Genomic DNA, 15,770 nt, shown 5'->3' with positions numbered 1-15,770 from the left:
CTTGTCCCACTCGGAGAGAGAGAGAGACTGAAAGAGTCTAGTGAAGGAGTGACAGCCAACCTAAGGAGTGACAGCCAACCTAAGGAGTGACAGCCAACCTAACTACCTACCTACCTACCTACCTACCTACCTACCTACCAGAAGGGAGGGGAAGACAACACACAATCTCACTGTGTAGAAATAGTAGGCTACAAATACAACAACAACACACACACTGCCAGTGCACAAAAAGTACTAATACACACACAGTGCAAGTAAGCATGCCGTAGGACAGTTTATACCATGTGGATCCTGTACATACGACGAATACAACTTGAAACTTGAAGTACAACACTCGTCTCAGCCAGGCCTCACAGGTGCATGTGTTTTAAGGTCCCCAAAAGAGCACTTCTTTAAAACACCCTGGACCACATCAGGGGACACCAAACCATTTGATTCCCTTGCCAGACATCTCGGCTCACTACACAACAAGTGCTGCTCGCAATCGGATGCACTTTTAGGCCATTTAGGAGACAAATAGCACAGGAAAACCAGTGCGCACCGCTCCACCCGACAGTCCAACGGTGAGATTTTGAGCGAGTCGCAACAAAATGCACGGCCCTTCCGCGGCCCACATGACTTTATTCTGAACGGAGACAAGTCTGCTCGCTGGGCCGTTCGCTTTTGGAGCAAAAACACGGCTCCGTCGGTGACTTTTGGGCCGATATAGGCGAACAGAAAACACAAGTGAAAGAGCATTGTGGCTTGATGTGGTTCTCATGTCGCGTTTAAGGCCAGCCCCCTGCTCAGTGTGGAGCTTCAATAGCGCAGAACAGCATCTACAGGAAACTACTCCTCGCAGACCGTGTGTGTGTGTACCGGACCAAACGACAGACAGACATGGCAGAAGTCGCACCAGCACCCGCCGCCGCCGCACCGGCCAAGGCACCCAAGAAGAAGGCAGCAGCCAAGGCCAAGAAAGCGGGACCCAGCGTAGGCGAGCTCATCGTCAAGGCTGTGACCGCTTCCAAGGAGAGGAGCGGCGTTTCCCTGGCCGCGCTCAAGAAGATGCTGGCGGCAGGCGGCTACGACGTGGAGAAGAACAACTCCCGCGTCAAGATCGCAGTCAAGAGCCTCGTCACCAAGGGCACCCTGGTCCAGACCAAGGGCACCGGTGCATCCGGCTCCTTCAAGCTCAACAAGAAAGCCGTCGAGGCGAAGAAGCCCGCCAAGAAAGCCGCAGTCCCCAAAGTAAAGAAGGTGGCCGCCAAGAAGCCAGCCGCGGCTAAGAAGCCCAAGAAGGTAGCAGCCAAGAAGGCCGTCACCGCAAAGAAGTCCCCCAAGAAGGCCAAGAAGCCCGCTACACCCAAAAAGGCCGCCAAGAGCCCCAAGAAGGTGAAGAAGCCCGCCGCAGCGGCCAAGAAGGCAGCCAAGAGCCCCAAGAAGGCTACAAAGGCAGCCAAGCCCAAAGCCGCCAAGCCCAAGGCAGCCAAGGCCAAGAAGGCAGCCCCCAAGAAGAAGTAAACCTATTACAAACAGTGTTCTACTCGACACATGTTGTACCACAAAAGGCTCTTTTAAGAGCCACCCACCTCTTTCCATAGAAAGCGCATTGATTTCCATGTACTACCTGTCGTGAAAAAGAAATTACGCACACTAGGCTACTTTTACGCACACAACATTGTCCCACTCTGGGTGTGTGCGAAGGGAGAGGCATATAATAGAGGGCCAAAATGGCTTAGAAATTCGACCTCACGAGTGCACCCTCACCAGCCATTTTTATATATGAGCCACTGGGCTATTCCCGTTCAGAGGCAGGCTGCTGTGATGTGTTACAAGTGCCATGTAACAACAATAACAATACTATAGTGGCTTCGATTTCAAACTCAAGAGTGCACCCTCACCAGCTGTTTGTTTCCCATTTGGAGAGAAATAATGTGAGGATTTCATTTTGGCGCTCACGCGAAATGACACAAAGTAACAAAGTCGGAGGGAAACAAAGTAGCCTCTCACTCGCTGCCTGTGGGTGGGAACCGGCTTAGAGCTGTCTGTCCGTCCGTCTGTCCCTCGCTCCAATTGGATAAGGCCACACCGGCCCGGTGGCCAATCGTTGCCTCTTGTGGCGAGGTATATGTACGGCTCTCGAAGTGGCGAGCGGCTCATTCAGACTTTCTGTGACTTTCTCAAGCTACCAATATGAGCGGAAGAGGCAAAACCGGAGGCAAGGCCAGGGCGAAGGCAAAGACCCGTTCATCCCGTGCTGGTCTCCAGTTCCCCGTGGGCCGTGTGCACAGGCTGCTGCGCAAAGGCAACTACGCCGAGCGTGTGGGCGCTGGCGCACCAGTCTACCTGGCCGCCGTGCTCGAGTACCTGACTGCTGAGATCCTGGAGTTGGCCGGCAACGCTGCCCGTGACAACAAGAAGACTCGTATCATCCCCCGTCACCTGCAGCTGGCCGTCCGTAACGACGAGGAGCTGAACAAACTGCTCGGCGGTGTGACCATCGCTCAGGGTGGTGTGTTGCCCAACATCCAGGCAGTGCTACTCCCCAAGAAGACAGAGAAGGCAGTCAAAGCCAAGTAAATTCGCGACTTCAACTTGACTACTCAACCCCCAAAGGCTCTTTTAAGAGCCAACCACCTAGCTCTCCAAAAGCGCAAAGTACCTTTCTATGACCGCAATACATTGAGTGGGTGTATACACAACTATTTCGACATTCTGTGCCCACATGAGGCCTTGCATGAACAACTACACCTACTAGGCCTCGTTTGCCATAGCAGGCTAGCATTAGATTACACGTGCCTATAAGATGTCACTCTTGACTTTGGCGACTATTATTGCGCGTAAAGGGCCGGCGGCGTCCTATTGCGCGTAAAGGACCGGCGGCGTCCTATTGCGCGCGCACCGGGAGTTTGAATTTTGGAGAGGCCGGGCCTCGCGTCCAATGGCCAACGGAGGAGGCCTGCGCAACGGGCCAATCGGGGTGGTGGGGAGATGGTGTCCAATCAGCAGGCGCCACTGCCGGCTTTATAAACTTCACATAGGCATTTCGAGGCTATACTCCCAGCGCCATGGCCAGAACCAAGCAAACCGCTCGCAAATCCACCGGTGGCAAAGCCCCCAGGAAGCAGCTCGCCACTAAGGCTGCTCGCAAGAGTGCCCCGGCCACCGGCGGTGTGAAGAAGCCTCACCGTTACAGGCCCGGCACCGTGGCTCTGAGAGAGATCCGTCGTTACCAGAAGTCCACTGAGCTACTCATCCGCAAGCTGCCCTTCCAGCGCCTGGTGCGAGAAATCGCCCAGGACTTCAAGACCGACCTGCGCTTCCAGAGCTCCGCCGTGATGGCCCTGCAGGAGGCTAGCGAGGCTTACCTGGTCGGCCTGTTCGAGGACACCAACCTGTGCGCCATCCACGCCAAGCGGGTGACCATCATGCCCAAGGACATCCAGCTGGCCCGCCGTATTCGCGGAGAGCGCGCATAAATGAGGATGACCTGAACTCGAAAATCCCCCAAAGGCTCTTTTAAGAGCCACCTCCATATTTCCATCAAAAAGGCACAATTGTTCCATGTATACACGCACCTCTACATTAGCCACCATGTATGTTGTTCACTAACACGTCTAAAAGCTACGTATTGCACCTTTTAGTTGCCTGAAGTCTAGCTTCAATGTTTGTTTGTATATACACAACCATCTGGCATCATCCACTTCCTTTGAACTATAGTAGCACAGTAAAATGCTTTACAAAGGAGGGGAAAAAGAAACGAGTGATAATATAGGCCGAATAGTAACAAGAATTGTGTTCAGATGAATAATTGACACTATTAGTTGTGTGTAATAATAGCCTTGCATGCAGTCCAGAAAAAACATTGCATGCCAACTTACTTTGAAAGTCCCATGTTGCAGTGCTGCTGAGAGACTCATGCAGAGGCCAAAACTTTACAGTGGAGCACGGAGGCCATCTTGTGGTTAAATGTGGGTACTGCACATCATGGTGATTCCCTTTCGGCCAGCGTTTCCCAAACGCGGTCCTGGGGTCCCCAAGGGGTGCGCGTTTTGCGTTTTGCCCTAGCACTCCACAGCTGATTCTAATACTCCAGCTTCATGATGATGAGTTGATTATTTGAAGCAGCTGTGTAGTGCTAGGGCAAAAACTCCCAAAACGTGCCCCGAGTTTGGGAAACCCTGCTTTAGGCTAATACTAGCCTATTAGGATGACTTGGTTCGATCGCTTTAATGGCAACTGCTGAACTCTGGTTTTCACTAATTACTTGTCCCAGGTCACCATTATGAATCCAATAGCAAAACAAATGTTTCAACATTGCTCAATAGTGAAAAAAGGGCAGGAAACGATGGGTTCTCAACAATATTTCACCAACAACCAATCACTATTCAAGCATAGACATTAGGATCATCCACAAATATTCCTAAATCATACTACAAAAGGGTTGTAACGAAATGGATTTGTCTGTTCAATGCAAGTTCAACGTCAAAGAAAAAGTGCATCACCACAACAAACGTGTCTTTAGATACACTGTAAAAAAATGACTTTGTGGAATGTACTCAAGCTATTACAGTCAACAAAAGCACACGTCATATTATTGAGTAGATCTTTTAGTTTGTTTTTATGCGTAGATAAGCTTGAGTAAGTTGTTTAGATGTGGTCCAATACATAGAGTAAAGATGATAGAGGTAAAAAATGATTATATTATGTTGATTCAACTCAAATAGACATTGTGTTATTTTACCTGAATGATTCATCCTATAATGTATTTAGACCAAGTCAGAAAAATGTTCACATTTTTACTTTGGATTCACTCAATCAGATCCCTTAAGAGAAAAGGTATCCGGACACCGGGAATCCATTTATTTAAACATCAACGGTTTGCAAAACATCTGTTATTATGAGATGAGAAATTACGGATTCGCAATCAACACTGCAGGTAAATCCTGATTGCTGCAGGTAGGCAAAACCGTAGAAATAGGAACTACAACACTAACTAGTATAGGATCTCTGTGGGCAGACCCATTACTTACGAGAGATACAATGGAGCTTCAACCCCAAGGCAAGAAAAGTATTCATTGGTTCCACTTCTTTCCCTTCTAAATGCGTTTGCCTAAGGACAGGCTGTATGCACATATCTAAATGGCATTAAAAAATCAGTATTTTTTTTGCCACTCAGAACACAGACATTTACCTTAAGGGGAGTTACCCTCATTTTAGACTTCCCAAGCATACATTTTCATGACAGCGTTCCTAATCTGCAGTAGGCAAAGCAGTTGAAAATCGGTAGGTTAACACCAAACCGTGAGGTGATTATGAATTCAGAGCAGTCGGATTAAGTCATAGTCAAATACATTTGAACAAATGAACAACAATATCACACGGAAAGTGATGTGAGCATTGCATTGTGGAAAGCAATGACATTACCAGAACACGTATTGCAACGCGAGGCATGTATTTCTAGATTAAACACTGATTCAGTGTGATGAACAAGTACATGTATGATTTGGTGTGCTCTACTTGAACACGCGCTTAGAGTTTTGAAACCACTGCCTATATGATGAGCGGTCGTTGTTTGTTTTATTACCACATACTTATGGAAATTGCACCGGTTGAGAGATGATGGCTCTCTTGTGCCTACGGTGAAGGGTACTTCTGATCCAGCAGGTGGTGCTAAGATCCCTCCCTATATGACTTGAATGATGAGTTGATTTATTCCTTATAGCTCCTAATGATTTTAAGGCCAGTGTTGGCAAACATTACTTGTGCTCCAGCAGGTGGCCATGAAATCCCTCCCTATATGACTTGACTGACCAGTTAGTTGATGGACTCCTTATAGCTCCTAATGATTTTAAGGCCAGTGTTGGCAAACATTACTTCTGCTCCAGCAGGTGGCCATGAAATCCCCCCTATATGACTTGACTGACCAGGTAGTTGATGGACTCCTTATAGCTCTTAATGATCTCAAGCAGAGTGTTGGCCACATGACCTCTGGTCCAGCAGGTGGCGGTGAAAAATAGTCCCTATAGGAGTTGACTCATTTCTTTGAGGTCCTAAATGAAGCATAGGGCGTCAACAGTGCATCTCGGCCTAACCCTGTTCCGGGCCCATTTCTTCACTCGATGCTTCCGGTGTTCTTCATCTCCTCTTCAATAGTCCTTCTCCACGTCTTCCTTCCCGCCTTGCCCTGTGCGTTCCACTGAAGTGTCTGTGTTTTTATGTCGTTAGGAGTTTTGCTCACTGCGTGTCCCCCTTCCATTTCCACTTTCTGTCCCAGTTGGGTAGCTATCCATTATACTGTAGCCTACTTACTACCAATGTCACTGTAGTCAAAGGTGATTTTCGATTATTATGTATGAGTATTATTATATATTGTTATATTATGATGTTCAAGCCTATAGGCTGTGGTAACAGGCCCTCTGTGATTTGTTGTTGTACTGTACATGTCAAGTATCTGCACTCTAGCCTAATTAGCCTAACCTGCTAGGGAAAAGTCACTTCCGGTCGTAGCTGTATCCCACCTAGTCAAAACCTTGTTAGTCCTTATCCTAAAAGGCACCCTCTGTTCCTCGATATACTCCACCGAGGGCTGGCAGCCAGTAAGTACAGGTAAGTGACAATTATCCGTGACGCAGTCACCTACACCGAGCACGCCAAGAGGAAGACCGTTACCGCCATGGACGTGGTCTACGCTCTTAAACGTCAGGGACGCACCCTGTACGGTTTCGGCGGTTAAACCCACTCTCTTCGGAACCTCAACACCCCGACTCGAACCCAAAGGCTCTTTTAAGAGCCACCCACATCCGCTTCAAATGGGCCCATTCCATATAGTGTTATATATATATATATATATATATAAAAAATTGTATGCTATTTAGTAAGAAAGTATGAGCCACTTCGAGTGGACAGGGAGTATTAATTAGAGGATTCTAATGTCCCGTCCAGTTTTAGTGCACAGAGGGAGGCCTATATCTGACAGTGGCAAAGTGTAAGAACGTTATTATTTTGGGTCAAGCAATAGTGGAATTTGGACAACATAAAGCCACCACGAGTCGGTAGACGTGGCTCGAAAAGAGGGGGACAGCGCGCACACACACACACAGTCCAAAATGGGAGCCCTATGTCTGACGGTGCCAAAGTGGGCAATTCTATCACCAGCATTATTTGGCACAACAATCGTGCCATTTGGACACCTATTAAAGCCCCCCTTTTGAAACACACAATTCCCCATCGGTCACAGAGCATAGGCTATAGAGAGGAGGGAGGGAGGGAGGGAGCAGGGGAGTGTCTACGGCCGCTGACTTTGCTTAGCTTCCTCTTCATAAGACGGGTAAGCGCCCTTCACCCCCTCATTCGTTTCTGAGAAGCAACGAGACATCATCATGCCCGAGCCAGCAAAGTCAGCGCCCAAGAAGGGCTCCAAGAAAGCCGTCACCAAGACCGCAGGGAAGGGCGGCAAGAAGCGCAGAAAGTCCAGGAAGGAGAGTTACGCCATCTACGTGTACAAAGTCCTGAAGCAGGTCCACCCCGACACCGGCATCTCCTCCAAGGCCATGGGAATCATGAACTCCTTCGTGAACGACATCTTCGAGCGTATCGCCGGAGAGTCCTCTCGCCTGGCCCACTACAACAAGCGTTCTACCATCACCTCCAGGGAGATCCAGACCGCAGTGCGCCTGCTGCTCCCCGGTGAACTTGCCAAACACGCCGTGTCCGAGGGCACCAAGGCCGTAACCAAGTACACCAGTTCCAAGTAAACAGCGCATTTGGACTGCTCTACTAACCCAAAGGCTCTTTTAAGAGCCACCCACTCTGTCAGTAAAAAAAGCAATTCCATCGCCACCGAATGAATGCGTAGGTAGGCTGCGTTACATTGTACGACCGCGGTTACATTGTATCATTGTTTAATGGGCGGCGCGCGCCGGCCTCGGAGAGCGGCTACATTGTATCATATCCCCTGCCCGTTCCAGCGTAGGGGTTTAGCGCGCCTTTTTTGGTGTCTTTGCGCGCTGAATAGTAACCCATGTTTGTCGGGCTCCATTCCAGGTGAAGGCAATGTAAAATGGCACCATTTGACAAAGGGTGTAAATAAATGAATCAAAAAGGCAGTCTGTTGGGTTTGATTGGAAAGAAATGCCTTTTGTCGTCTAATGAGCGGATAGTCATTTTGAGTTGACTTCCTGAATCGGTAGGACACGGATGGAGTGAATGGATGCTCCATCATTGGACTATACCCTAATGATGAGAATGATAATGGCAAGAATAAAAAGGTGGTGAACAATATGAATGAATGTATATAATTATATATATATATATATGAACGTAGCCCTTTTGGCCTACAGGTCATTTCCGGTCAAGGTCGCATCATCCATATAGTCCCCTGTAGCTCAGTTGGTAGAGCACAGCGCTTGCAACGCCAGGGTTGCGGGTTCGTTTCCCACGGGGGGCCAGTATGAAAATGTACGCACTCACTTAACTGTAAGTGGCTCTGGATAAGAGCGTCTGCTACATGACTCAAAATGTCCATGTGAAGTGTAGTACATTTGAGTCACGTAGTGTATTTTCCTTCCTACTACACTCACGAGGCAACAGGATAAAAGGCAGTGGCTTCCACGTGACAAAGTGGGGATATGAATGTGTCTGTAGGCCAAGTCACAGTATAACACAGAGAAGGAGTGAGTGTGATAGTCGTTGGAGCAGTAGTGGATTCCAATGACTACCTTGGGGATAGCCTATACAACAGGGAAAAGAAAAGAGGCCGCAATCAGCCTTCTGACCCACATGCACCTGCTGGGATTCTTCTCCCAGTCCAACCACATATGCAGCCCTTGTCCCACTTGGAGAGAGAGAGGGAGAGAGAGAGAGAGAGAGAGACAGAGAGTGGGAGAGAGAGAGAGTGAGAGACTGAGAGAGAGAGTGAGAGACAGAGAGAGAGACTGAGAGAGAGAGAGAGAGTGAGAGAGTGAGAGACAGAGAGAGAGACTGAGAGAGAGAGAGACAGAGAGAGAGAGATAGAGACTCCCTCTATCTAGGCCTATATCAACGCGCCATAGCCCATGGGGCGCCAGCCTCCATAGCGCCAGCCAGACACCAAGACCCACAGACACAAAGACCGAGCCGAGTCACGCTGCGGAGTCAAGCAGGTGAACAATATATTAGTAGAGACAGCCAACCTAACTACCTACCTACCTACCTACCTACCTACCAGAAGGGAGGGGAAGACAACACACAATCTCACTGTGTAGAAATAGTAGGCTACAAATACAACAACAACACACACACTGCCAGTGCACAAAAAGTACTAATACACACACAGTGCAAGTAAGCACTGAAGGAGTGAATGAGTGAGTGAGTGAGTGTGATAGTCGTTGGAGCAGTAGTGGATTCCAATGACTACCTTGGGGATAGCCTATACAACAGGGAAAAGAAAAGAGGCCGCAATCAGCCTTCTGACCCACATGCACCTGCTGGGATTCGTCTCCCAGTCCAACCACATATGCAGCCCTTGTCCCACTCGGAGAGAGAGAGAGACTGAAAGAGTCTAGTGAAGGAGTGACAGCCAACCTAAGGAGTGACAGCCAACCTAAGGAGTGACAGCCAACCTAACTACCTACCTACCTACCTACCTACCTACCTACCTACCTACCTACCAGAAGGGAGGGGAAGACAACACACAATCTCACTGTGTAGAAATAGTAGGCTACAAATACAACAACAACACACACACTGCCAGTGCACAAAAAGTACTAATACACACACAGTGCAAGTAAGCATGCCGTAGGACAGTTTATACCATGTGGATCCTGTACATACGACGAATACAACTTGAAACTTGAAGTACAACACTCGTCTCAGCCAGGCCTCACAGGTGCATGTGTTTTAAGGTCCCCAAAAGAGCACTTCTTTAAAACACCCTGGACCACATCAGGGGACACCAAACCATTTGATTCCCTTGCCAGACATCTCGGCTCACTACACAACAAGTGCTGCTCGCAATCGGATGCACTTTTAGGCCATTTAGGAGACAAATAGCACAGGAAAACCAGTGCGCACCGCTCCACCCGACAGTCCAACGGTGAGATTTTGAGCGAGTCGCAACAAAATGCACGGCCCTTCCGCGGCCCACATGACTTTATTCTGAACGGAGACAAGTCTGCTCGCTGGGCCGTTCGCTTTTGGAGCAAAAACACGGCTCCGTCGGTGACTTTTGGGCCGATATAGGCGAACAGAAAACACAAGTGAAAGAGCATTGTGGCTTGATGTGGTTCTCATGTCGCGTTTAAGGCCAGCCCCCTGCTCAGTGTGGAGCTTCAATAGCGCAGAACAGCATCTACAGGAAACTACTCCTCGCAGACCGTGTGTGTGTGTACCGGACCAAACGACAGACAGACATGGCAGAAGTCGCACCAGCACCCGCCGCCGCCGCACCGGCCAAGGCACCCAAGAAGAAGGCAGCAGCCAAGGCCAAGAAAGCGGGACCCAGCGTAGGCGAGCTCATCGTCAAGGCTGTGACCGCTTCCAAGGAGAGGAGCGGCGTTTCCCTGGCCGCGCTCAAGAAGATGCTGGCGGCAGGCGGCTACGACGTGGAGAAGAACAACTCCCGCGTCAAGATCGCAGTCAAGAGCCTCGTCACCAAGGGCACCCTGGTCCAGACCAAGGGCACCGGTGCATCCGGCTCCTTCAAGCTCAACAAGAAAGCCGTCGAGGCGAAGAAGCCCGCCAAGAAAGCCGCAGTCCCCAAAGTAAAGAAGGTGGCCGCCAAGAAGCCAGCCGCGGCTAAGAAGCCCAAGAAGGTAGCAGCCAAGAAGGCCGTCACCGCAAAGAAGTCCCCCAAGAAGGCCAAGAAGCCCGCTACACCCAAAAAGGCCGCCAAGAGCCCCAAGAAGGTGAAGAAGCCCGCCGCAGCGGCCAAGAAGGCAGCCAAGAGCCCCAAGAAGGCTACAAAGGCAGCCAAGCCCAAAGCCGCCAAGCCCAAGGCAGCCAAGGCCAAGAAGGCAGCCCCCAAGAAGAAGTAAACCTATTACAAACAGTGTTCTACTCGACACATGTTGTACCACAAAAGGCTCTTTTAAGAGCCACCCACCTCTTTCCATAGAAAGCGCATTGATTTCCATGTACTACCTGTCGTGAAAAAGAAATTACGCACACTAGGCTACTTTTACGCACACAACATTGTCCCACTCTGGGTGTGTGCGAAGGGAGAGGCATATAATAGAGGGCCAAAATGGCTTAGAAATTCGACCTCACGAGTGCACCCTCACCAGCCATTTTTATATATGAGCCACTGGGCTATTCCCGTTCAGAGGCAGGCTGCTGTGATGTGTTACAAGTGCCATGTAACAACAATAACAATACTATAGTGGCTTCGATTTCAAACTCAAGAGTGCACCCTCACCAGCTGTTTGTTTCCCATTTGGAGAGAAATAATGTGAGGATTTCATTTTGGCGCTCACGCGAAATGACACAAAGTAACAAAGTCGGAGGGAAACAAAGTAGCCTCTCACTCGCTGCCTGTGGGTGGGAACCGGCTTAGAGCTGTCTGTCCGTCCGTCTGTCCCTCGCTCCAATTGGATAAGGCCACACCGGCCCGGTGGCCAATCGTTGCCTCTTGTGGCGAGGTATATGTACGGCTCTCGAAGTGGCGAGCGGCTCATTCAGACTTTCTGTGACTTTCTCAAGCTACCAATATGAGCGGAAGAGGCAAAACCGGAGGCAAGGCCAGGGCGAAGGCAAAGACCCGTTCATCCCGTGCTGGTCTCCAGTTCCCCGTGGGCCGTGTGCACAGGCTGCTGCGCAAAGGCAACTACGCCGAGCGTGTGGGCGCTGGCGCACCAGTCTACCTGGCCGCCGTGCTCGAGTACCTGACTGCTGAGATCCTGGAGTTGGCCGGCAACGCTGCCCGTGACAACAAGAAGACTCGTATCATCCCCCGTCACCTGCAGCTGGCCGTCCGTAACGACGAGGAGCTGAACAAACTGCTCGGCGGTGTGACCATCGCTCAGGGTGGTGTGTTGCCCAACATCCAGGCAGTGCTACTCCCCAAGAAGACAGAGAAGGCAGTCAAAGCCAAGTAAATTCGCGACTTCAACTTGACTACTCAACCCCCAAAGGCTCTTTTAAGAGCCAACCACCTAGCTCTCCAAAAGCGCAAAGTACCTTTCTATGACCGCAATACATTGAGTGGGTGTATACACAACTATTTCGACATTCTGTGCCCACATGAGGCCTTGCATGAACAACTACACCTACTAGGCCTCGTTTGCCATAGCAGGCTAGCATTAGATTACACGTGCCTATAAGATGTCACTCTTGACTTTGGCGACTATTATTGCGCGTAAAGGGCCGGCGGCGTCCTATTGCGCGTAAAGGACCGGCGGCGTCCTATTGCGCGCGCACCGGGAGTTTGAATTTTGGAGAGGCCGGGCCTCGCGTCCAATGGCCAACGGAGGAGGCCTGCGCAACGGGCCAATCGGGGTGGTGGGGAGATGGTGTCCAATCAGCAGGCGCCACTGCCGGCTTTATAAACTTCACATAGGCATTTCGAGGCTATACTCCCAGCGCCATGGCCAGAACCAAGCAAACCGCTCGCAAATCCACCGGTGGCAAAGCCCCCAGGAAGCAGCTCGCCACTAAGGCTGCTCGCAAGAGTGCCCCGGCCACCGGCGGTGTGAAGAAGCCTCACCGTTACAGGCCCGGCACCGTGGCTCTGAGAGAGATCCGTCGTTACCAGAAGTCCACTGAGCTACTCATCCGCAAGCTGCCCTTCCAGCGCCTGGTGCGAGAAATCGCCCAGGACTTCAAGACCGACCTGCGCTTCCAGAGCTCCGCCGTGATGGCCCTGCAGGAGGCTAGCGAGGCTTACCTGGTCGGCCTGTTCGAGGACACCAACCTGTGCGCCATCCACGCCAAGCGGGTGACCATCATGCCCAAGGACATCCAGCTGGCCCGCCGTATTCGCGGAGAGCGCGCATAAATGAGGATGACCTGAACTCGAAAATCCCCCAAAGGCTCTTTTAAGAGCCACCTCCATATTTCCATCAAAAAGGCACAATTGTTCCATGTATACACGCACCTCTACATTAGCCACCATGTATGTTGTTCACTAACACGTCTAAAAGCTACGTATTGCACCTTTTAGTTGCCTGAAGTCTAGCTTCAATGTTTGTTTGTGTGTATATACACAACCATCTGGCATCATCCACTTCCTTTGAACTATAGTAGCACAGTAAAATGCTTTACAAAGGAGGGGAAAAAGAAACGAGTGATAATATAGGCCGAATAGTAACAAGAATTGTGTTCAGATGAATAATTGACACTATTAGTTGTGTGTAATAATAGCCTTGCATGCAGTCCAGAAAAAACATTGCATGCCAACTTACTTTGAAAGTCCCATGTTGCAGTGCTGCTGAGAGACTCATGCAGAGGCCAAAACTTTACAGTGGAGCACGGAGGCCATCTTGTGGTTAAATGTGGGTACTGCACATCATGGTGATTCCCTTTCGGCCAGCGTTTCCCAAACGCGGTCCTGGGGTCCCCAAGGGGTGCGCGTTTTGCGTTTTGCCCTAGCACTCCACAGCTGATTCTAATACTCCAGCTTCATGATGATGAGTTGATTATTTGAAGCAGCTGTGTAGTGCTAGGGCAAAAACTCCCAAAACGTGCCCCGAGTTTGGGAAACCCTGCTTTAGGCTAATACTAGCCTATTAGGATGACTTGGTTCGATCGCTTTAATGGCAACTGCTGAACTCTGGTTTTCACTAATTACTTGTCCCAGGTCACCATTATGAATCCAATAGCAAAACAAATGTTTCAACATTGCTCAATAGTGAAAAAAGGGCAGGAAACGATGGGTTCTCAACAATATTTCACCAACAACCAATCACTATTCAAGCATAGACATTAGGATCATCCACAAATATTCCTAAATCATACTACAAAAGGGTTGTAACGAAATGGATTTGTCTGTTCAATGCAAGTTCAACGTCAAAGAAAAAGTGCATCACCACAACAAACGTGTCTTTAGATACACTGTAAAAAAATGACTTTGTGGAATGTACTCAAGCTATTACAGTCAACAAAAGCACACGTCATATTATTGAGTAGATCTTTTAGCTTGTTTTTATGCGTAGATAAGCTTGAGTAAGTTGTTTAGATGTGGTCCAATACATAGAGTAAAGATGATAGAGGTAAAAAATGATTATATTATGTTGATTCAACTCAAATAGACATTGTGTTATTTTACCTGAATGATTCATCCTATAATGTATTTAGACCAAGTCAGAAAAATGTTCACATTTTTACTTTGGATTCACTCAATCAGATCCCTTAAGAGAAAAGGTATCCGGACACCAGGAATCCATTTATTTAAACATCAACGGTTTGCAAAACATCTGTTATTATGAGATGAGAAATTACGGATTCGCAATCAACACTGCAGGTAAATCCTGATTGCTGCAGGTAGGCAAAACCGTAGAAATAGGAACTACAACACTAACTAGTATAGGATCTCTGTGGGCAGACCCATTACTTACGAGAGATACAATGGAGCTTCAACCCCAAGGCAAGAAAAGTATTCATTGGTTCCACTTCTTTCCCTTCTAAATGCGTTTGCCTAAGGACAGGCTGTATGCACATATCTAAATGGCATTAAAAAATCAGTATTTTTTTTGCCACTCAGAACACAGACATTTACCTTAAGGGGAGTTACCCTCATTTTAGACTTCCCAAGCATACATTTTCATGACAGCGTTCCTAATCTGCAGTAGGCAAAGCAGTTGAAAATCGGTAGGTTAACACCAAACCGTGAGGTGATTATGAATTCAGAGCAGTCGGATTAAGTCATAGTCAAATACATTTGAACAAATGAACAACAATATCACACGGAAAGTGATGTGAGCATTGCATTGTGGAAAGCAATGACATTACCAGAACACGTATTGCAACGCGAGGCATGTATTTCTAGATTAAACACTGATTCAGTGTGATGAACAAGTACATGTATGATTTGGTGTGCTCTACTTGAACACGCGCTTAGAGTTTTGAAACCACTGCCTATATGATGAGCGGTCGTTGTTTGTTTTATTACCACATACTTATGGAAATTGCACCGGTTGAGAGATGATGGCTCTCTTGTGCCTACGGTGAAGGGTACTTCTGATCCAGCAGGTGGTGCTAAGATCCCTCCCTATATGACTTGAATGATGAGTTGATTTATTCCTTATAGCTCCTAATGATTTTAAGGCCAGTGTTGGCAAACATTACTTGTGCTCCAGCAGGTGGCCATGAAATCCCTCCCTATATGACTTGACTGACCAGTTAGTTGATGGACTCCTTATAGCTCCTAATGATTTTAAGGCCAGTGTTGGCAAACATTACTTCTGCTCCAGCAGGTGGCCATGAAATCCCCCCCTATATGACTTGACTGACCAGGTAGTTGATGGACTCCTTATAGCTCTTAATGATCTCAAGCAGAGTGTTGGCCACATGACCTCTGGTCCAGCAGGTGGCGGTGAAAATAGTCCCTATAGGAGTTGACTCATTTCTTTGAGGTCCTAAATGAAGCATAGGGCGTCAACAGTGCATCTCGGCCTAACCCTGTTCCGGGCCCATTTCTTCACTCGATGCTTCCGGTGTTCTTCATCTCCTCTTCAATAGTCCTTCTCCACGTCTTCCTTCCCGCCTTGCCCTGTGCGTTCCACTGAAGTGTCTGTGTTTTTATGTCGTTAGGAGTTTTGCTCACTGCGTGTCCCCCTTCCATTTCCACTTTCTGTCCCAGTTGGGTAGCTATC

The 15,770-nt window shown here is 48.8% G+C and overlaps 5 protein-coding genes across 5 annotated transcripts in view; all 5 read left to right on the top strand.

Annotated features, from left to right (window-relative positions):
* Positions 1-879: 879 nt before the first annotated feature.
* Positions 880-1,503, top strand: LOC311124130 (histone H1-like; the record flags this gene model as incomplete). Its single annotated transcript, XM_084198338.1, has 1 exon — positions 880-1,503. One exon carries the CDS (start codon positions 880-882, stop codon positions 1,501-1,503), a length of 624 nt encoding a protein of 207 aa, XP_084054464.1.
* A 672-nt stretch (positions 1,504-2,175) lies between these two features.
* On the top strand, positions 2,176-2,562 carry LOC311124153 (histone H2A; the record flags this gene model as incomplete). Its single annotated transcript, XM_084198354.1, has 1 exon — positions 2,176-2,562. One exon carries the CDS (start codon positions 2,176-2,178, stop codon positions 2,560-2,562), a length of 387 nt encoding a protein of 128 aa, XP_084054480.1.
* A 7,811-nt stretch (positions 2,563-10,373) lies between these two features.
* On the top strand, positions 10,374-10,997 carry LOC311124131 (histone H1-like; the record flags this gene model as incomplete). Its single annotated transcript, XM_084198339.1, has 1 exon — positions 10,374-10,997. The coding sequence occupies one exon, from the start codon at positions 10,374-10,376 to the stop codon at positions 10,995-10,997; it is 624 nt and encodes a 207-aa protein (XP_084054465.1).
* Positions 10,998-11,669: 672 nt separating this feature from the next.
* Positions 11,670-12,979, top strand: LOC311124152 (histone H2A-like; the record flags this gene model as incomplete). The annotated part of the gene is made up of 2 exons (XM_084198353.1): positions 11,670-12,052; positions 12,673-12,979. The coding sequence occupies 2 exons, from the start codon at positions 11,670-11,672 to the stop codon at positions 12,953-12,955; spliced, it is 666 nt and encodes a 221-aa protein (XP_084054479.1). The 3' UTR covers positions 12,956-12,979.
* A 1,180-nt stretch (positions 12,980-14,159) lies between these two features.
* The window catches only part of LOC311124151 (histone H2B-like), a gene marked incomplete at both ends in the record, with an annotated part of 3,084 nt that continues 1,473 nt past the window's right edge, over positions 14,160-15,770 (top strand). The window contains one exon of the mRNA XM_084198352.1: positions 14,160-14,168. Coding sequence (XP_084054478.1) covers positions 14,160-14,168 — 9 coding nt within the window. The remainder of the gene's footprint in view (positions 14,169-15,770) is intronic.

Source organism: Coregonus lavaretus, assembly GCF_964263955.1.
Source record: "Coregonus lavaretus genome assembly, contig: HAP1_SCAFFOLD_528, whole genome shotgun sequence".
NCBI lineage: Eukaryota > Metazoa > Chordata > Actinopteri > Salmoniformes > Salmonidae > Coregonus > Coregonus lavaretus.
The sequence above is the reverse complement of the archived record's forward strand: the minus strand, read 5'-3'. Positions and strand labels throughout refer to the sequence as shown.